This window comes from Puma concolor, chromosome D2 (assembly GCF_028749965.1).
Source record: "Puma concolor isolate L17-30 chromosome D2, mPumCon1.1.hap2, whole genome shotgun sequence".
NCBI classification, from domain to species: Eukaryota; Metazoa; Chordata; class Mammalia; order Carnivora; family Felidae; genus Puma; species Puma concolor.
This window is the reverse complement of record NC_141677.1, coordinates 45090483-45111735: the sequence shown is the minus strand read 5'-3', so window position 1 is coordinate 45111735 and position 21253 is coordinate 45090483. Positions and strand designations below refer to the sequence as shown.

The following is a 21253-nucleotide window of genomic DNA, read 5'->3' as shown; positions in this document are numbered from 1 at the left end:
GATACCCAGGCACTCCATCAAGAGCAAGATGGAAGAGTGACATCAGAGACATCTTGTGGTGGTGGAAGCGACAGCAGTGGTAGTAGCAGGAGTGGTGTTAGTAGTAGCAACAGTAGTAATAACAGCAGGAGTAGTAATAGCGGTGCAGTAACAGTACTGGTAGTAATAGCAGTAGCAGCAGTAATAGTAAGAGTAGCAGCAGCACAGCAGCAGCAGCTCAAGAGCCATACTGTGTGGGTTCAAATCCCAGGAACTCTAGTAACTAACGAAATATTTATTATTTACTTGTCATTTTGTGCCTCCATTTCCTGTCCCGTAAATTAGAATGTAAAGTGTCTACCCCTTAGGGACATAATAAAAATTAAGTGAGGGAATGTATAGAAAGCATTTAGAATAAGACTGACCTATTCATGTCATTACAGAGGAGGTGGTCAGGTGTGTTTGGAGTTTCCAGCAAACATGGTCTCATTTAAAAAAAGAAATTTTTTAATCTTTATTTATTTTGAGAGAGAGAGAGACAGAGCATGAGCGGGGGAGGGGCAGAGAGAGAGGGAGACACAGAATCCGAAGCAGGCTCCAGGCCCTGAGCTGTCAGCACAGAGCCCGACGCGGGGCTCAAACTCACAAACTGTGAGATCATGACCTGAGCCGAAGTCAGACACTTAAACGACTGAGCCACCCAGGCACCCCTCATTTTTTTTTTTAAATTTTGTAAGGTATAATCCACTTGTCTTCCTGAGCATGCTCTTTAAAATTTATTTATTTATTTTGTGAGAGAGAGGGAGAGAGAGAGAACCCCTGGAGGTAGGGCAGACAGAGAGGGGGACAGAGGCTCCAAAGCACTGATAGCAGAGAGACTGATGCGGGACTTGAACTCATGAACCGCGAGATCATGACTAGAGGCTAAGTCAGAAGCTTAACTGACTGAGCCACCCAGGCACCCCCCTGAGCATGCTCTGTAAGAGCAACACAGCAAGTAGGAGAGCGTTTCCTTTGGGTCTAGACCCATATCGCAGGCCTTGTGTACTGCTTTCTGTCCACACCACTCCTGCAGGCACTCAGGCAGAGCTGCCTTTTGTGGGAGAGGAGAGGCCATGTACGTCTGGGGAGACCCACTGAGCCCTTTTTACAAGACTCTGCTCATTGGAGACCCTCAGTAAGGACTGATGGGGTGGATCTGTTAATAATGCAGATCTTAACACAAGTTAAATTGTCTCTAGAAGTCTCTTTATATATATTTATATAAATGAAGAACTTTATGTAAGGAATCTCCATCTCCATTTGTTGCCTCTGCCTCGAGAAGGGGTGTGGTGAGAGGGAAATACACGGATTTACTTTACTCACCCTGCCCAACAACCATTTGGGCAGCTCCTAGATTCATCTCATTTATAAGCCATTCTCTTCGAGTTTCCCAAGTAGCTATTACCACTTCTTTATTTCTTAATGACAGTATAGAAGACAAACTAATTTCTACTAGCCTCTAGCTGTGAGATTTATCGAGAAGACTCTAACATGTTTAGAACAACTAACTCAAGAAAAAATAAAACCTTTGTGTCATGGATTATTAACTTTGTCTTGATGAAATTAATGAAGATCCTTTGGGAAGTGGAGCTCTCAAGTCCATCTTTTAGTTCTTCCCCCGGACGGCTGCTCTTGGGATGATAATTCTGAGTTAGATGTTTTCAGGAGAACCATCGAGAATGGGTAGTTTTTACAAGATCGTCCATCTCTTGGCTTCTCCACTGCACTGGTCTCAGAAACTCAATCTTCTTCTATTAGTCCTGTGGTCAGAGCTTTCTGTGCTCCAGAGCCAACCAAGCACCATTATAGCAAATCAATTTGATTCCTATTTAGTACAAAGTCCCTTGGAGGAAAAATACCAAAATAAGTGACTTGTAGTAGCTCCAAAAGCTTTGCATTTGCCGGTGTGCTGTTGTTTATTTTCCTCTACAAAGCACTGTCTCATTTGGGTATTTCTCATTCTTGTTCACTTGACAAGTTGGTTTAGAGCTTGTCTGACTCAGCCAGTAATAAAAGTGATAACCAGTCTGGAAGAACCTTGAGACTTTGCTAAGATTTCACGGGCAGCCTTGCTGAGAGGAGAATCTGTAAAGCACTCGGTCTTCAGAACTGCCCTGTCCGGTGACTTCAGGGCTGCAACAGACATATTGTCACATTGTCATGTCATTTCTATTCAAATGGGCTTCCAAAGGGGGACAGACAACTGATAGAAGTTGTGTTGTCTGGTCACCATGGAGCCTGATCCTTGAATTAAGCTGTGGGGGCTAATGTGGTATTATTATAAAATGCTCCCTCGGGTTGGAATTTCTCCTCTTTGTGAATTCTAAATTGTTGAATGGCTTGATAGATGGAATAATTCTTCCCTTGCTCAGTCTACTAAAACATGTGGAAACCCCCCCTTCCCACATGCCCCTATTTCGTTAGGGCTTTCTGTATTCTTCTCTGGCTACAAGTTGTTTGTCAGCCTGCCAGTAGAATCCTTTTCTGTGGAGTAGCAGCGGGCCACCCGCTATCTTGGACTTTATGTCACTTTCACTGGTTTCCTTTTTTACCCTAAACACCCAGTGGAATATGTAGCAACAGTCATGAAGCATAACGGGAGCATGACGGGGCACGATCCTCAATGCCTTTGTCAGAGACAATTGCGCAGGTGGTCTCTCTGGCTGCAGTCGGTTGCTGTTCTGGCCACAGATGTCCACATGCACATTTGGAGGCCAGAGAGCCTCAGGTACGGACAAATGCCCTTCCCCACTCTGCCTTCCATCCCCTTGGATTCACCGATGAGCAGAGAGCCCCAGCTCCTTTGCCCTCTGCCACCATCTGCTCCCTCGCCAGGCCTGGCTGTGGTGCCCTGTCTCAGGATGGGCAGGCTGGCAGCAGTCTGGCAGAAACGCCTTGCCTGGGGATGGATTTCTCAAGCTGCGACATCTGGGCGTCAGCTTGTCCTCCCAGCTGGACCCTCTGCCGGCTGTTTGTCTGACTTTGCTGGTTGACCAGAGCCTGTCTGAGGATCTGGTCGGAGGTCAGTTCCTGCTGTTTGCCTCTGTGAGGTCTCCCTGAACAGTCCACTTGGCTTGATTAATGATGGAGGGAAGAGAAAACTGGGCTCTTTAGAAGCCTGGAGGAAATGCAGACTTCCTTAATGAAAACATTTCTTATGTTTCTATCTTTGGTGTGGGGTGGATAATGGTCTGGTGTTGAGATGCAGCTGGCTCGCGTGGCTGTGACCCTGGCCTGCCATTCATCTTCCTTTGCCTTCAAGCATGATTCTTCCCCTGATAATGTGGCTGCACAGCAAATACCCTGGGCCCTGGAGTATAATGGAGACACGGTTGGAGCACCCTCACACTTACTACAGGGAAACATGCACGGAGCACTGGGAAGTCAGGCAGCTGGCTCCACGACAGGGCCATTGTCCTTTGGGGGCCTGTCTCTTCCAGTCTGATGGAGGTGGACACAAGTCTTGGCCTGCAGGGTCCAGATAGGATCTGAAGAGTATAGGTCTCCTTAGCATATTTCATGAGTGGGGTGGGGGGTGGGGCTTATCTTTTCATTACTCCTGGTCCTAATGCTGCTTCTGGGGACTCATGTAAGTAAACAGATCATCCAGCCTTCTCATGGGGCTGCCTGCAAATTAGGGTTGACTCAGATGTGAAACCAGCACCTTTCCTGGCTTTGCCTACAAATCTAAGTCTTGAATATGCTGTCACATATGGTAAGAGTCAGGGTAGGGTATTGGCATTGTAGTGGCACAGACAGCCTGTGATGTCCTCAGTCCTTTCCTGCTGAGGAATGTTCTCTGCTTGTCCCCTCCCCCCGGGACCTCACACTCTCTTTCCTGCTGACTTTTCAATCCATCCTCTATTTTCTTCCTCTGGGTCTTGACTCCAAAGTAAATTCTCCTTATTTTTTCATGAAGATAAACGTAACAATCTTTCTGGTAGCCTTTGCCCCTGCTAACACAGGAATATAAACTATAACTATATAAAATATAATTACTGATGTAGTGGGGATTCTGGTGCCAACTCTTAAAAGAATAAAATCTGTTTTTCCATATCCAAGGTCCTCAGTTGGCTTCATGGGATTGGTCTTTGATCATTGGGCAGCCAAGAGGTCTACCTGGGTCTCTCAAGGGCTGCAAGCCCCAATCAAGGCCTCCTGGCCAAATTCTCTCCTCTACCTCTGAGAAATGTGTCCTCACCTTTCCCATTTTCCTTCCAAAGACCCACTTCCTGCACAGATTATTGGCTTTGGAAATACAAGTTTGCTAGGATACTCCCATCTCCTGGAAATGCAGACCCCAGATTCTGATTGGAGATGGACACTTCCCCACGGAATATATTGGTCCAGAGCTCCTATACCCTTTTCTCAGCATGGCTTGTATCCTCCATCAATGATATTCTTTTTTTTTTTTTTTAATGTTTATTATTTTTGAGAGAGAGAGACAGAGAGACAGAGTGTGAGCAGGGGAGGGGCAGAGAGAGGAGAAGACAGAGAATTTGAAGCAGGCTCCTGGTTCTGAGCTGTCAGCACGAAGCCTGACTCCAGGCTGGAACCCACGGACTGTGAGATCATGATCTGAGCCAAAGTCAGATGCTTAACCAATTGAGCCACCCAGGTGCCCCCTCCATCAGTTGTATTCTGAGAAGCATTCTTTTTGCAAATACCTTGGTATATCTTTACTTTGGTGTTCTTTTTCCTAAAAACAGATTTAAATCTATTCATTCAGCATTCATTAATTCCACAAACCCTCATTATGCACTGATTATGTGACAGTTCCTATGTTAGACATTCAAAAATGCTCTCTCTCTTAATTCCCACAAGCTCTGCATAAATGGGGAAGTTTCATCTCTATTCTGTAGCAGGTACCAGTTAGGAAGAATGACATATACAAAAGCCCAGGGGCCCAGGAGAACAGGGGCAGAGTTCAGTGTGTCTGAGGCTAGAGGTGGGAGGTGGGAAATGTTGGAAATTCAGTCAGAAAGGGGGATAGCCGCCAGGGTGCCGAGGACCAGGGTGTGGCCTTTGGAGATGTGACAGGGCAGGATGTGCATCCAGGAAAGACAACTCTGTGCAGGGGTGGGGGAGGGCCCAAGGCTGGGAGACAAGGTAACCAGTAGTTACTATTTCCTCAGGGAGAATTGAGGGCACTTGAACCATGCTGTGGTTGTAGGAGATGACCACATAGACAGGACATAAGGAAGCTTCCTTGGGATTGAAGCCCCTAAGCCTGGGCAAGGGACAGGTGACAGGGCAGAGTACAGAGCATGGTGCTTCCCACAGGGCTGGGCTGGAGCTTCCCCTGTTCTAGCCCTGCCTGCCTGCCTCCCTCTTTCTCCTGCACACCTGGGTGGTCTCCTGTGGTTGAGCCAGCCCTGCAGGACACATGTCAGACCTTCAACTGCAATGGGCCAAGCCACCTCCCTTTCAGGAGCCTGAGTCAGGCATAGTGAGGCCCCCACTCTGGGCCTTCTGATATTGGAACCTTTTACAGAACACCCCAGAGGCAGAGGAGTGGCTTTTCCCATAAAGGGATGCTCTGCAGCGCCTCAGCCCTTGCAGACCCGAAAGGTCTGGCTCAGGCCAGGGGGCTATGGCAGCTGTGACAGGGCTGCTGGGGCCAGGAGGAGACCAGGGACATGTGTCCAGGTGAGCAGTGTGCAGGCAGAACTGGGGATATAATGCTCAGGGGGATCTTTGCTCAGTCTTCCCAGCCACAAGCTACAAATCCAGATACAACTCCTGCTCCTCCTTGAAAAGCATTCAGGCCAAGGGGCATTGGGGAAGAGGGCGAGTGGTGTTGGCAGATACAAGTTCTTTTCCCAGTGGTTCTAAGGCTTCTGTGTCCCAGACTCATGCTGGGCTCAGAGATGGGGCACCTTGGAGGAGCTCTCAGACCATCCACATTGAAGTCAGGAGCCTGTGTAGGTCTTGTATTCCCCCTTCCATTTCTTCCTGTTTCTTCTCCCTCCTAAAATAAAGCTGCACACAAAGAAGTTAGGACAGTACTTGGCACGCATGAGTACTACCATCCCGCAGTTCTCAGGGGAGTTATTCAGGGCCACCCCTCCAGGGTGCACCTCTCCAGGGCTGCTGATCACATTGTATTTTCTTGTCATCAAGGTGAGCCTTAAGCATTAAATGACTTGTTCAACATCACTCTGCATGAATGCAAGTGGAGATTCAATTCACTAATTCAATAAGCATTTATTGAGCACCTGCTGTCTCCATGCACTGGAGGAGGAATAGCAGTGAGCAGAGCTGGCCCAGGCTGGGATGAATCCAAAACTCTTGCTCATCCTGCAAGGCCACCTGGCTAAGCTGCACACTCAGTACAGTAAGAGTTGTGCTGTACGGCAGTGAAAGAGGGATCAGGCATACACCTCTAAGGTGGCTAACTGAACCAGCTGGGTTCCATTCTAGCTCTGTCCCCACTCAGAATGGAGGCTCCAGCCTCAGACCCCTTGCCTGGCTGTGGCTTTTGTCTGCTTCTGACTTTATATTGTCTGACCTGGTCCCAGGTCATTTGCTTTGCATCCAGGTCTTTATTCTGCCATGCCCTTGGCCTCAAACCTCGGTCTGTCTTCTTTTCAGGTCTACTTTCACCTGAAATGTCTTTTTTTTTTTTTTTTTTTTTTTTTTGGTTCCTTGTCACTTTTGTGCTGCAATGTCCCTAGGCCAGCCAGAGGGGATGAGAGTTTAAATAGTGACAGTATCAGCTCTGCTTGTCTGTCTGCTCTGAATGAACTGTGCTGTGTCTTACCTGAGAAGTGAGGGAAAAGAGGCAAGCATTCCCTCAAACCAGGCCCCTTTTCTCTGCCCCTGTGGCCTGGGGCTCCCAGCTTGGGCTGTTAGCCCCTTGAACCTGACATTGAGTGAGTGTTCATACACTGGGAGCCTCTCTCCTTCCAGACCACTCTTGGCTCAGGGGCTGGTCGTGACCATGCCCTGATGCTGGTCTCCACCCACCCACCCTGAGAAAAGGCTTGCCTTATATTTATCAGGACCCAGACAGAGCCCCAAGCAGAGGCTGCCTTTCTGCTATCTGCTCTTGATCTTTTCCCCTAAAGGTCCCGTCTCCAGTCTCCAGACAACCAGACTGTGAGGGTAGTGCTCTCCCTTTGCATCCCCACACATGTCTTCTCAGTGTGAGGATGCTGAAGTTGAACAGCAGAGATAGGGCCACAGATCAACACAGGGTGTTAGTGTCTGCCCACAGCAGGGAGAAGTACTGACATAGCATCTTATCAGGAGAAGGGACAGGAGTGAGAGAAGGTGGAGCTCCAAGTGGGGATCGAGAAGACATTTTGAGCAGGCTGTAAATGAGAAGCAAGATGCTGTTTGAACAAAGGAGGTTCTCTGCTAAGTCAAAGTGGAGGTGCCCAATCTCTTCTTCCTACTGTTTTCTCTTTTGGGGAACCAAGATCAGTGTGTATCCTCTTAGCAGGAGATCCATCCATCCATCCATCCATCCATCCATCCATCCATCCACCCATCCATCTCCCCCTCTATCCTTCCATCCATCCACTCCTCCTCCCCTTCACCTACCCATCCCCTCATTCATCTATTCATTTAGCCTTCCATCCATCCATCCATCCATCCATCCATCCATCAAACATATATTAAACACCACCTGTATGCTTTGGTTGGTGCTGGATGCTGTGTTTAGAGATAGTAAGAAAAAAGTTGTATACATACATACATTATGTACACACACACACACACACGTTCATTTATAAAAGTTATATACAGGTTATATATGAATATATACATATTTATATAAAAGTTGTATATATGCATGTTTCAGATATATATATATATATATATATATATATATATATATATATATATATTTCCAGATACATATATCTATCTGGAAAAGAACATTGCTAAAGCCTTTGAACTGAAAGCTTGTTCCTTTGAACTAAAATGTGTTCATCCTTCCCAGCAGACAGACTTGTGGGAAGGCTGAGGGCTTCCTTTGGCCTTTCTGAGTCACATCCTGTTTTTGCCTGTTCATTGCCAGCCTCTTTGCATTCATTCATTTGTTAAGTACCTTAATTCCTTGTGAATAGAAGTGCTGGAGGCAAAAAGGGATTCCTTTGGGTGCTGGTCTGGGTCACTACTGGGGCTGTGCTGTTCCAAGTGGCCTAAAACAACATCTCCATTATGAGTTTGTATTCCAGAGGGGAGGTGGACTTGTCAAAAATAATTATGCAGTGGTAGGGGCTCCTGAGGGTTGGGGATTTGACAAACACAGAGAGTGGGTTAGTCCTTTTCAGGAGGGAAATGCTTGCTCAGGGCTCGAGCAGCGAGAGGTACGGTTCTACCCTGGTGTTGCCTGTAGGGCAGGAGGTCAATTCTTCGTGATGGCAGTGACTTCTCTCTGCTGTCAGGTAAGCACACGTGTATTTCAGGGCCCCGGAAAATGTCACCAGGCACCAAAATACTTGGAGGCCTTGGTTAAGTCAGTGGTGCTCAGGTGTCCCAGGCACACTCCTGCCACATCTGCAACATCACCTGTCCATCCTCCACCCATTTCTTATGAAGGCCTTAGTGGCATACATCCCTGTGTCCACTATAAGGACATGGGTTGAAGGTGGATAAGGCAGGGCTCTGTAGGAATGGGCAGGACACAGGGACACCCACAGAAGAAGTAGTCAGCTCTGCTTGACATGGTATAGCAGAAATGCCCCTGAGGGTTGGTTAGCATGAGTTACTGGACAGTTGTGATGGAGCAGATGGTTTTGATGTCCAGTACCAGCTCTCTTAGCCCATCTCTGATTTCACTTGTAGAAAACGGTCCATGCTACCCAAGCTCTTGCCTGGGGCTGTGCTTTGGGAGCACCCAGTCCAAGACAGGTGAGGAAAGAAACTGCAGGTGGAGAATAAGGCACATAGATACTGGGGTGTGAGGGCCATACTGGGGAGTGGTGAGGGGTAAAGTTGGAAGGCAGCAGGGGTTCTTCCAGCAGACCAAGGATCTTATTTGATTCTCCCAGGAGTCCTAAGAGGTTGACACATTTTCCTATTTATATCCAGTGATTTTGTTTTTCTGAAATATTTTTAGCAGACACCTTGCTGCTTAGGTGTGCAGAGAATCATCCCCTTGACCCACTTTGGCTGATGGTTGTTTGGCTCCTGTTACCCAGGAGGGACCACACACCTGAACAAGGGTGGACATCACCTCCTACCCACGCCCTCCCCTGACTCTCCTACCTTTGTGCTTCATGACACCTCCCTTGGAGGAGAGGGATAGTGTGCAGGTAACATCTGAGAACAGGGCTGCCTTCCACCCTACAGAGGACTCTTGATGGGCCCCTGAGAAGGCAGGTGCTGGTGTTCAGGTTCATCTGGATCAGGGTCTTGAACTGTAGTCAGGAGGATGAGCTGGACCTGTCCCATCCCTGGATACCAGGGCTCTTGTACAGCTCTCCTCACCAGTACCAGCTTTTCCCTTGCAATCATGCTCTCAAGAGCTCTGAGATGGGCTTTGTTTCTTCTATGAGCCATCTCTACTTAGCAGCTAAGCAGAGGGATAGTTCTCATATGTGCACAGTTGAAATTCCCAAACGTATCCCCTGGCTGGCAGTGATGCGGCTGCAGAGCAGGCTCTGTGTCCTCAGATATTCTATAACCACAAGCTGCCAGTGTCACTCAAGCCATCATTGACCTCAGGCCTATCTGGGGATCAGAGCAGTCTTTCCAAGGCACATATCTGATTTCTGGGCACAGATCCCACCAATGGCATCCTCCTCCCTAAAGTCACCTATGTTGTTACTCTTTAGCATGGCCCATGAGGCTCAACATGGCTAGATCCCTGATCCCTACCTCCCCCTTGATCCCACTTCATCTCTACTGTACCCATTAATACAGATATTTGGCACTGTTTTCAATCCCTCGACCCCAAGGCTTGGCCAACTGTAGTCTCCAGCTCAATCCAGCTTACTGCCTATTTTTTAAAATAAAGATTTATTGGCACATCCTTTGTTACATACTGTCTTTGGCTGCTTTTCTGCAGTAAGAGCAGAGCTGAGCATTGCAAAAGAGACTTTAAGGTCCACAAAGTCTAAAATCTTTCATATCTGATCACTGCTGGTGGACCCTGCCCTACCTGACCCCACTCCTTTGTACCTTCATGCCTTTGCATAATTCTGCCTCCCTGTAATGCTCTCTACCCTTTATCGTACTAATCCTTCTGTCTATCCTTTCTGTCTATCCTTCCCTCCATCCTGTGTTATGTGAGCAGGATGCCCCATTCCAGTCTTGCACAAAGCCTGGGTGCAAGTCTCAACCATGGTGATGGCCATGCTTGTTCTCATGATGTACAGATCCACTTCCCACTCTAGTTCCTGAATCAGGGCTAGTTCTTATTCTGCTTAAGACTCCAGTGCCTGGCCAGGTTTTTGGGTTTTTTTGTTTAAAAAAATTTTTTAACGTTTATTTATTTTTGAGACAGAGACAGAGTGTGAATGGGAGAGGGACAGAGAGAGAGAGAGACACAGAATCAGAAGCAGGCTCCAGGCTCTGAGCTGTCAGCACAGAGCCAGACGTGGGGCTTGAACTCACGAACTGCGAGATCATGACCTGAGCCAAAGTTGGTCGCTTAACCAACTGAGCCACCCAGGTGCCCCAAGGTTTTTGAATGAACAACTAGAAGCTAGAGGATTGTGGTATAGATACTGGCACCACTTGTTAGTGTTGGCATCCTGGATCACCCAAGGCCTCTGCTGCTCCCCTTCTCTGAAAATGCATCAGTGGAAAGGGTTTCACCGCCTTTGTGTTTGCAGATCTCCAACCTCTACCTGTATGACAGTGTCCTGATGCTGGCCAATGCCTTCCACCGGAAGCTGGAGGACCGGAAGTGGCATAGCATGGCGAGCCTGAACTGTATACGCAAGTCCACCAAGCCATGGAATGGAGGAAGGTCCATGCTGGACACGATCAAAAAGGTGTGTGTAAGGGGACACCCATTGGGCTAAGGCTGAAGACAGGTCCTTCCTTGCATGCACATGTGTGCAGACACACACAGACACACACACACACACACACACACACACACACACACACACACACACCCTTGAGCAGGTGGTCTGAAACTGAGCTCTTTGTGTGGTTGTCCCTGCAGGCCCCCCACAGACCTCCCTCCTTGCCACTCTTCCTTTCCCAGCATTTAGGGCTGGTGAGTTGGGCTTCATAGATTTATTATTATTGTTTTCTCTGTTTTCTACAACAAGATTGGACTTTAGAGTTGCTTAAGCAACCAATGGAGGCAACTGCCCAGCTCCGGTGAGCCAGATACCCTACCATGCAGGTGGCCACTATTCATAAGAGGCTGTCTCAGTATGCAGTACACGTGCTGATCGCTAAGACTTTAGCTTGTGTGTGTTCGTGTGTGTGCACATGTGTTCTGCATTTATGACCTGTCGCACACACTCAGGCACGACACCAAGTTGGAAGGCTGAATTTGAAGTGAATTGGGTAATCCATAGAAGACTTGTTAGAGTGAATTGGCTTTCAGAGGCTTCAAAAGAGCATTTAGGGAAATCTATAGTGCTAGGAATTGTAGTCACAATAAATTGTGTGCACTGTCAATAGCAGTGAACGTATTCCGGTGTTGGTTGAATCTATTGCAGCCTGAGCCAGAGCTTGGGCCCCTCTTTGGCCAGCTCAGGATCTGGGACTCTCCCAGCTCATGGTCTCCCAGCTCCCACGGCTGGATGGAACCGCCACCCTAGGGATGGGGTGGGTTGAAGGGAGAGGGGGTTTGCCATAGGCTCCCTCAGCCCCTCTGCCACCTGCTTCTACGGAACCCACTGAATGGCCTGAGAAGGGGGCAGGGCTTGCACACCCACCACAGACAGTCTGTGCCAGACACTGTGCTTTGTACACATTTTATCCTTTGGCCCTTGCAAGCCCTGTGATGTGGATCTAATTAACTTCAGGCTGGAGATGATGGGAGATGGCTTGCCCAAGGTGACACAGGTGGCAAAGCCAGGACTTGAGCTGGTGCTGGCCTCTAGTGCTCATGCTTTGCTGCCCAAAGGCTCTGTTGACCTTTGACTTTTCTTTTGGCTCAGGCTAAGGTGACCCATGGAGCAGGATGCACGGGAAGACTGTGAGCTCCAGGAGGGTGGAGACAGAACTGTCACTTTTTGACCTATATAGCAAGCACGATATGTGGCACAGAGCATGTGCTCTAATCATACTGACCACCTGAATATCAAGTGCAAGCCTTAGGGATTTCCCCTGTGAGCAGCGGTCTAGGAAGTGTCAATCTTGCTCTGCGGCTATAGGACTGCTAGCAGCCCGGTCCTTATTTATAGCCTGTCTGGTGCTTCCTCAAGATCTTGATTGTCCCCTTCTTGGTGACTACTTCCTTCCCTTCTTTGTCTTTGGGACTCTATCCCTTCCATCCATATTTTCCTCAATGGGTTTTCCTTCTCTCCTGCAGGGCCACATCACTGGCCTCACAGGGGTGATGGAGTTTCGGGAGGACAGCTCGAATCCCTACGTCCAGTTTGAAATCCTCGGCACAACCTATAGTGAGACCTTTGGCAAAGACATGAGGAAGGTAAGCATCAGGGCACCCTTCTCCCTCTCCTCCTGTGGCTGGGTCACTGGTTCTGTGTTCTGAGCAGGTGTTAACCAGCACAAAAATCCCCTCTTCCTGTCTCTCTCTGATGCTGCTGCCATTGATGCTGGTGTTTATGGGGCACAGTGTGGAGAAGACTAAGAGTAGTTTTCAGCCAGGAAGTTCTGCTAATACAGTCTCTGAGTACAGCAGGGCCCCTGGCACCACCTGGTCTCACTGCTTGGCCCTGGATGGCCAACCATGCAGGCCTAGGCTGAGGCTGGAAGGGATAATGTATTTTCCCCAGAGTGGCCAAAATTAGCCCAACCGGAGGGACAGGTGTAACTGTGGCTGAGGCAGGAGTCTGCTGTTACGGCCGGTTCCCCCCCAGATCTAAGAACAGAAAAATGAGCCACGAGGAGTGTGGGAAGCAGGGAGCAGTGGAGCCCAGTGGAGGGAGATGGGAGAGGCAGACAAGCTACATAGCTCAGGGTGGGGTTAGGCTACTTTATTCGGTGCTAATGCAAGTGTCTGGCCTGGGGTCTCTTTCTGGTGATACTTTGCCTTTTTCTCTCTCCTCCTATGGGAGATTTTCAGGGCTGAAGACTTGGGGGTGAGGAAGGTAGCCTTTCCTCAGAGTTGGAACTCCAAAGTTAAGGGGAGGCTTGTGAAGTCAAGAGTCTGGTAGGTATTAGGACCAAGAAGTCAATGTAGCAAGAAAGGTATTGGAACAGTTATCCAAGAACTTCAGATGTGGTTATTGTGAGCCAGTGTGGGGCTGATGATGGGGTTGCAGGTAAAGGCCTGTGGCTGGCTGCCCAGGGCCAGGTCACCCAGCTGGCTTAGATGCACTCCTAGGAATGGTCCTCATAGAAGGCCCAGTGTTTGTTGGGCCATTAACTAGTTGGCATACACTTGGGCACAGGCTCATATAGTCACACACACATATATTTCTATACACTTGAAAGGAGGAAATCTCTACTAATTAGTGCCCAAAAGATGAATAGGGCATAGTGAGCTCTCTTCAGGGCAGGATAAACCCTTGGCAATGAGCCCTCTAGCCTGGCCTCCAGCATTAGCTGGGGGTGGTGGAGGGGCAGGAAAGGCTAACGTGCTGTTGGGATATTGAGAATCTGGGTGAGGGGATTCTTTGGCTGTGCTCTTTGAGGAGCAGGTAGAAGGATACATGTATGGAATGGTGGTGGGTGTAAGGGCTAGAGGACATGCTGGGGATGGTCGTCACCACCAAGAGACTGGGATGGCTGGGGGTCCATATGTGATGTGGGAGTTGGGGGGTTTCAGCCCATCTTATGACAGAAAGTGGAGTCATAGGTTGGTCATTTAAATAATAAGAGGTTCAATAATTGGTCATGGTGCAACAGTGACAAACATCGTTTGATGATATTTTTGAGCTCAGAGGTTTGTTTGTGCCATCGTAAAGTGAGTTGGCTACTATGGTGTGATAACCCTGGAGGACCCAGGTGTGATGTGCAATGTCAAGAGCATCAGGGGTGGCTTGTGATGTCTACTAGGGATGCCCAAAGCTGTGAGGCTTGGTTGGGGCCAGGGATGGGTAGTCAGCATTGGTCTGGGTCATTCATGATGGCAACAGAAGTTGGCTTGTGTTAGGACTTCCAGCTGGTGAGGAGAAACCAGCATCGGGGAGCCCTTTTAGTCACTCTGTTACAACACGGTCTTGCAGAGTGTAGCTACCTGCTGAAGCGACTGTTCACATCTGCTACCATACGTGCCTTCATCCCCGTGGTCCTGAGAGGCTGGAGACACTCAGGCCCTGCCTGCTGGCTCCCTTGCTGCCCCCATCACCCTTCTTTGAGCTTAGCTTCAACAAGGTCCCACAGTAGGTGGGAACATTGGCTGTGGGGGCCCCTGCCTCATAGGGCCACACTGGCAGCTCCAGGTGCCTGAGAGACCCAGAGGCACCCGTGTCCTTCACTTCCTGTTTCAGGTGTCTGGGCCTTCCATGTTGCCATGGCAACTCTCCTCCAATACCCCCAAAGCCAATGGGAGCTGGAATCTCTCAGTCTAAGGAGCTTCAGAGAGCAGGAGGCCTGAATGTAATTGAGTTGGAAGGGAAGCTGATTTTCAAGTGGGCTTTATTTTAAAACGTATCCTTTTGTCATTTTAAAATCTGACCTTAATAACTGCATATCCCAGTTGTTATCTGTCTGCCTGGCAGCTTATCTCTGCTAAGGAGAAGTTATCTGGAAAGCGGGGAATGGGATTTACCATAGCAAATGTTTGTTATTCAGGCCCAGGGTGCATTCAAACAAGGTCTGGGAGGTTTCAGGATGAAGCAAGGCAAGGGGACTGGGGCAGAGTGCTTAGGCTTAGGGCAGCATTTGAAGGCAGCTCTGGGCTATGGTTCCTGGTAGAAGACAGAGCTGTGAAGGGTAGGGCTGGGAAATTGGTGTGACCTAAAAGTAAAGTTTAGGGTGGAGAGCAGATTTGAGGGTTCGGGTCCTGAAACACACAAAGGCAGAGATCATTCATTCTAAGGAAGCAGGGGCACCTCTGAGGAGCCCCCCTCAACCGCATCTCTTTGGCCACACCCAATTCAGAATGGTTACAGGAGCCAATTGGGCTGACTGCTAGATGCTGTCATGTTAGAGCAGGGTCAGGGGTTTTCTGCAAAAATGGTGCTTATCTCAATATATGTATATATTCTATTCTCTCTCTCTACTTATATTTATATAAATTCTATATCTTATATATTCTGTAAGCTGTTATTATAATAAATATATCTTAATTATATATGTATACCTATATGTATATATGTATATACAAGTATATAGGTATATATAAATACGCATATGTATATATAACTTTAAAAATAACTGTAGCAAACAAACAAACACGGGCACAAAAACAAAAACCAAGTAGTTTCTTTAAGATTTAAACCAAGAGGAATTGTTTAAATTAGGGAACAAATGGATGTTTTCTTAAGGTAAATACTCTGGAGGGGAATCTCAGGGAGGGTGAGTCACCCAGACGTTTTAGATTAAATGGCATCAAGAGACTGTGGATTACTCAGCCCCTTCAGAGGATGGAAGGGGTAGGTGATTGCCTTTCGCTGCAGGGTGCTGGACAAATACTAATTAAATTATCTCATCCAGGAAGTGCGTTCTTGTTGAGGGAGTGCTGGATGGCAAAATCAAAGGTCTATGTCACGAGCCTACTGTGTAACTCCCGGCAAAATATCAATCATCTCTGTGTTCGGCTTGGAGCTGTCTGGCATGGGTGATCACCAAGCAACCCCGTGGGGAGCAGGCTTTGCTGGAAAGTCACGTCAGGCTCCCATAGGACTTGGCCTGGCATTTTACCTGGAGGTGCATGCTTGTTACTATCAGAGCTCCATAGTTGCTACTTGGCTTTCTCTTTGTTCAGACAGAAATCTGCAAAGGAGAGTCCCACGGGCTTACTCAGGCAAATGTCCTTAGCTTATGACATGAACTGGGTGGGATTGTGGGAAACCACCTGTCAGGAAGTTACCAAAGGTTGGGGTATGGAAAAGTTGTTTAGCATAGGACAGGAGGGAACAGAGCAGGGACCACTGAACACCTACTGTGAACATAGGTGCCTTACACATATGTTGTCTCACTGACTTGGGGGCCTTTGTGTCACTCCTGGATCTGCTTCTCCTGAGTTTTTGCAGCCACTTCCCTTCTCTGAACCTTCATTTTCTCAGATGGGAGGTGCAGATAATACAGGTCTCCTGGTCGAATCAGGGGGTCAGTTGGTGTAATGACCCTGATGCAGCACTGGGCAGTGAGTACTCTCCTGTGTGGCGTGGGCCATCAGCTTCTGGCAGGTGGGGCCACACCCCATCTCCGAGCATTCTATCCCAGACCCCAAAAGAGCAGACACTTCTAGGCAGGCTTAGAACATGGCCTTCCATGGGGTGCCTGAGTGGCTCAGTTGGTTAAGCATCCGACTCTTGGTCTCGGTTTGGGTCATACTCCCACGGTTCATGGGATCAAGCCCTATGTTGGACTCTGTGCAGACAGTGTGGAGCCTGCTTGGCATCTCTCTTTCCCTTGCTCTCTGCCCCTGCTCCACTCATGTTGTCTCTGTCTCTCTCAAAATAAATGAACTTAAGAAAAAGAACGTGGCCTTCCACCTTGAAGCTCCCTGGGCAATAGCCAAGGCCTGAGGCCAGAGACAGGAGGAGGGCTCTGTGTGACCGGCACTGACCGTTCCCCCTTCTATGCATGGGACCAGATATCCACTCCTTATATAAAGACCATGAGGGAGAGTGTGCTGGGAACTTGGCCTCTGATGAAATTTTGTTTTTAGAACTGTTTTGGTGTGATTAAAGGAAGAAGGAAAACGTGGGTGTATTTTTTTCCCACAAGTATGACACAAGCTACAGCCTTGCAGAAACATTTTTCTGTGACATGATTGCTGAGGATCTCCACCCTTTTCCATCCCAATGATACTGATGTGGGAGACACATTTCCTTCCACTAACACAAGAGTCCCTGCTGCAGTGACACCCTAGGGAAACTGCCTGATGCCCGAAGGCCCTTTGAACTTCATTTCCCATGGGCGCTATCCACCTGATTCACTGGCCTGTCTCCTTGGCCAGGAGGGTGGGAAGGTGGGCAGAAAGCATCAGGAAAGCCTATGAGTTTGCTCTATGTGTTGGCATTCCAGGACAAAGAATACTCTGGTGTGATGAGAGAGAATGGGCTGTTTCTGTTCCTTGTGACAGAGAGCCAAGAGACTGAGAAAGAATTTAGTCCAGTGTTTTCAAGCTTTACTTTAGTCCTAGAAAATCTGTTCCAGCAGAATCTTCTTGGAACCCAAATACATTAAATAGTTGTAGAAGCAGACATGGAGTGGTTGCATAGATAGGGAATTGGGGTAGGGGACCCTGAGCTCCCCTGCCCCATCTTTCCCATCCCCAGTATCTCTGTGGTTTTTTGAGCAGCTCCTCTTGGGAAACTGAGGCCCAGAGACTGGAAAGACTCAGTTATGTAGCACCAGCAATCATGTGACTGTGCTGGGGCTGGAGGGCAGATTACCTGAGGGTGATTGTAGCAGAGGACCTGGGGCATTTTTTCTGAACTCAGGACTATGCGGTTCCATGACCCCCTCACTCTACTTTCCACCCCATCCTCCTGTCACCCCACCCTACCCACCACCTCCAGAGCCAGCATTAGGGCCTCAGAGCCGTTTCCTGTTGGTCTAGAGCCTGCTGAAGTTCCACCAACGCCTTTGGCTCAGCCTCCTCATTCCAGTAATTACCCGAGGAACTAGGAGGCCTTCATTCTCCTTTAACCAGTTTAAGATGCTTCTTCCGTTTTCTCTGTCAATTTCCATTCTTCATGAAAGCTGGCTTTGGACAGGAATCAAATGCCCTCCTTGATATCATGTCCCTGGGAGGGTCCGTGACTGCTGATAATTCAGAGTCATAATTGCTCATCATGTAGTGATCGCCATGCCTTAGGACCCCAGCCCTCCAGGGGTTTGAACATGCATCATTAACATTCTTGCCCAGGTCTGCCACACTGTGTTAACAAATCGTCCCACATTCTCAGGGTTCAGAAGTTTTAAGCAGTGAGGCCAGGTGGAAGAGGCAGCAGCCAGTAGACAGGATAGCTCTAGTGATGAAGTAGAGACTGCCTCTTAGGGCACAGGTGGAATCCTTTACCTGGCGGCTCCAGCAGCTGGTACCAGGAGCTACGTCGTAGATTGAGCAGTGAGGAAAGAGAGATGGGCAGTGGTGGGGCTGGGAGAATTCAGCCAGAGTATTGTGCAGTGTGTCTATGAAGCTGCTCTGATAGAGGCTCCCAGCTGTGCACAGTGAGTCACAGAAGAGAAATAAACTTCAGTCTCATCATGGATTAGCATTCTTGCAGCATATTTCCCGAGTAAAATGTCAACCGTTCCGAACCCTTGTGCAGAACCACTTTTGATAGAACTGAGAACCAAAACAAACCCTGCAGCTTGATCCGAGTAAAGGGATAAGGAAAAGATACAATTAAGTATTTCATTTTAAGTACATGTATCACTTCATTTTGAAGATAGCATCAATACATGCTCATTTAGGGTAGAATGATTAGAAAATACAGATAAATGAAAAGAAGAATATAAAAGTCAGCCATGATCTCTGAATCGAGGAATAAATACTGTTAGCATTTCTGGTGCTTTTGCCTTCTTTTTTCTTTTTTTTTCTTTTTTTTCCCTTGCTCTGTTCATAGCGATAGAGAAAGTGATATGTATATTGATCAAATTGCTGTTTATTGTACATACATTTTATATCCTGACTTTCCCACTTCATGCTATATTGGAAGCATTTTCTCATTGCTTTCACTCTTCTTTACTATGATTTTTAATGGAAACACATTTCTCAGCTTACAAGGAGCCATCACTTATTTTGTCTTCCTATACGGTGAATGTTTAGGCATTTATATCATAATACTATGGAATAATGTTGGAATGGACTTCCAAAATATATGCAATTTTATTGCATCTATATTTATGTCCTTCTACTTCTTAAGGAGGGGAATTACCAAACCAAGGACAATAATTTTTTAAAGTTCTTTATATAGTTGATACCTATTTTCAAATTGATTATAGAAAGATTTAATAATTTTTACATCCACTAGTAGTATATGGAAGTTTCTGTTGGATCCTATGCTTAAAACATTGAGTGATATATTAAACATTTTTGCCAATTTGATAGCAGCATGTAAACATAATGTTGATAAATTTCCATTTCTTGTGGAATTGTGCACTTAAAAATATAGTCATTGGTCAGTTGTATTTCATATTTTGTAAATTACATCTTAGATCCTTTGTTCTTTTATATTGGGGATGACGTTTTTCTTGTCAGTTCCTATAACCAGTCTTTCAGAAGGGAATTGATAGTTATTTGTGTCAAATATTTTCTTCCCATTAACTGTTTGCCTCTGAAGAAAATAATTTCACATAGAGACACTTAACAGTTTATGTATTTGTATTTTTTAGAAAGTCGTACCCAATTCACAGAGTAGATACTATTCACCCATACTTTCTTCTAGTATTTTTACGGTTTGATTTTATTTCCGTGTAATCTGCCATCTACTTGGGATTGATTTGGGATAAATTTTGATGTGATGACCTAACTTTTACGTTATTCAGTATTGGTTCCTACTATTCAGGAATCCTTCCTTTCCCTATTGACTTGAACATCACATTTATCATGTGCTCTGCTAAGTTTGCCATATCTCACCATTGACTTTTAAAACATTCTTAAACTCTTTTCTCCCTTTTTTCCCCTCTCAGGTTCAATATAATTAATCTTTGTATACTTTTAGAATGCACTTGTCTGCAGGTAACAGAATGCTCATCTCCTGTGGATTAAACAATAAGGAAGACTTATTATCTCACATAAAAAGAGGCCTGGTGCTAGGGTAGCTCCAGAGTTGGCCAAGGCAGACGTTCTGTGCCCAGATCAAAGGCTTGGGTCTTTTTCATCTTTCTACTTGCCTGGCCCCAGGGTGTAGTCTGAGCTCTCTTCATAATTTCAGGATGGCTGTGGTAGTTCCAGCTGTCATACCCAGAGAGACAGTAGCAAGTGGAAGAAGAGGGTCATTTTTTTGTGTGTGTTGTTTCCTTTTTATAAATGAGGAAACCTCTCCCAGGAGTTGAGCCTGGCTACCCATTTTTATACAGTGATGGTTTTGCTTTTTTGTTATTGCTGTTGAGATTTTCCACCTACATGGATATGTGACATTGACCTATAGTTTCTCTCTCAGATGCTTGTGTTCAACTTGTGTTAGGCTTGTACTCCCTGCATAACATGGGTAGAGAATCGTTCACTCTTTTGCACTTAGAGGGACAGAGCTCTGTAAAGTTGGAAAACATTTAACTCCTAAAGTTACCTGGGCTGGTTGTTGGTCTTAGAGCTATTACTCTGATGTTTTGGAAATTCTCTTTCCTGATTTCTACATTTCTTTGAGTAATTTTTAGTAGTCTACTTTACAGAAAATCTTGTATAACACTGGTATTTTCAAATTCATTACTAAAACTCTGTATAATATTTGCAATAATTTAGAAAGTATCTATATGTTGAAAGATTTCTGTTTTCATTGCTACTGTTGTGTATTTGTGTTGTCTCCCTTTATTTCTTGGTTAGACTAGACAGAATTTCTTTATTGATCTTTTTCAAAGAACTAGGTCTAATTTGTTTAATCAATTTTGTTGTATTTTATGTTTCTCTAATTAATTGATTTGTTTTTCTTCGCGTCTCCCTGCTGCCTAGTGTTTGTCTTATTGTTGATTTTTGAACTTATTCCATGAGGTATCAGATAATTTGTTCTTTCCTGTTTTGGAATGCATTCTATTTTATTCTGAATATAATTGTGGCTGAATCTTAGTCGTTTTCCTAATGTAAACTGACATGTAACACTCGTATAGCAAAGTGCCTAAATCATGAGTAAATCACAGTGTGTTTTCAAAAAGTGAACATGCTCATGCATGTCTACATCCCCATCAAGAAACAGAACATCGTCAGTGACTACAGCATAACCCTTGTGCCTCCTTCTTGTCACTACACCCACCAGCGGAAATACTATTGACATCTAATGCACACACTCCATACTCTTTTGTAACTGCCTTCTTTTGCTCAATGTCACGTTTGTGAGTTTCATTA

At 46.6% G+C, this 21253-nt stretch overlaps 1 protein-coding gene across 5 annotated transcripts in view; it reads left to right on the top strand.

The window, feature by feature from the left end:
- Positions 1–21253, top strand: part of GRID1 (glutamate ionotropic receptor delta type subunit 1) — a 703600-nt gene that overhangs the window by 470295 nt on the left and 212052 nt on the right. For all 5 annotated transcript variants that reach the window (XM_086680178.1, XM_086680177.1, XM_086680176.1 and 2 more), the window contains 2 exons: positions 10812–10973; positions 12476–12595. In XM_086680178.1, the coding sequence (XP_086536304.1) occupies positions 10812–10973; positions 12476–12595 (282 nt within the window). The remainder of the gene's footprint in view (positions 1–10811; positions 10974–12475; positions 12596–21253) is intronic.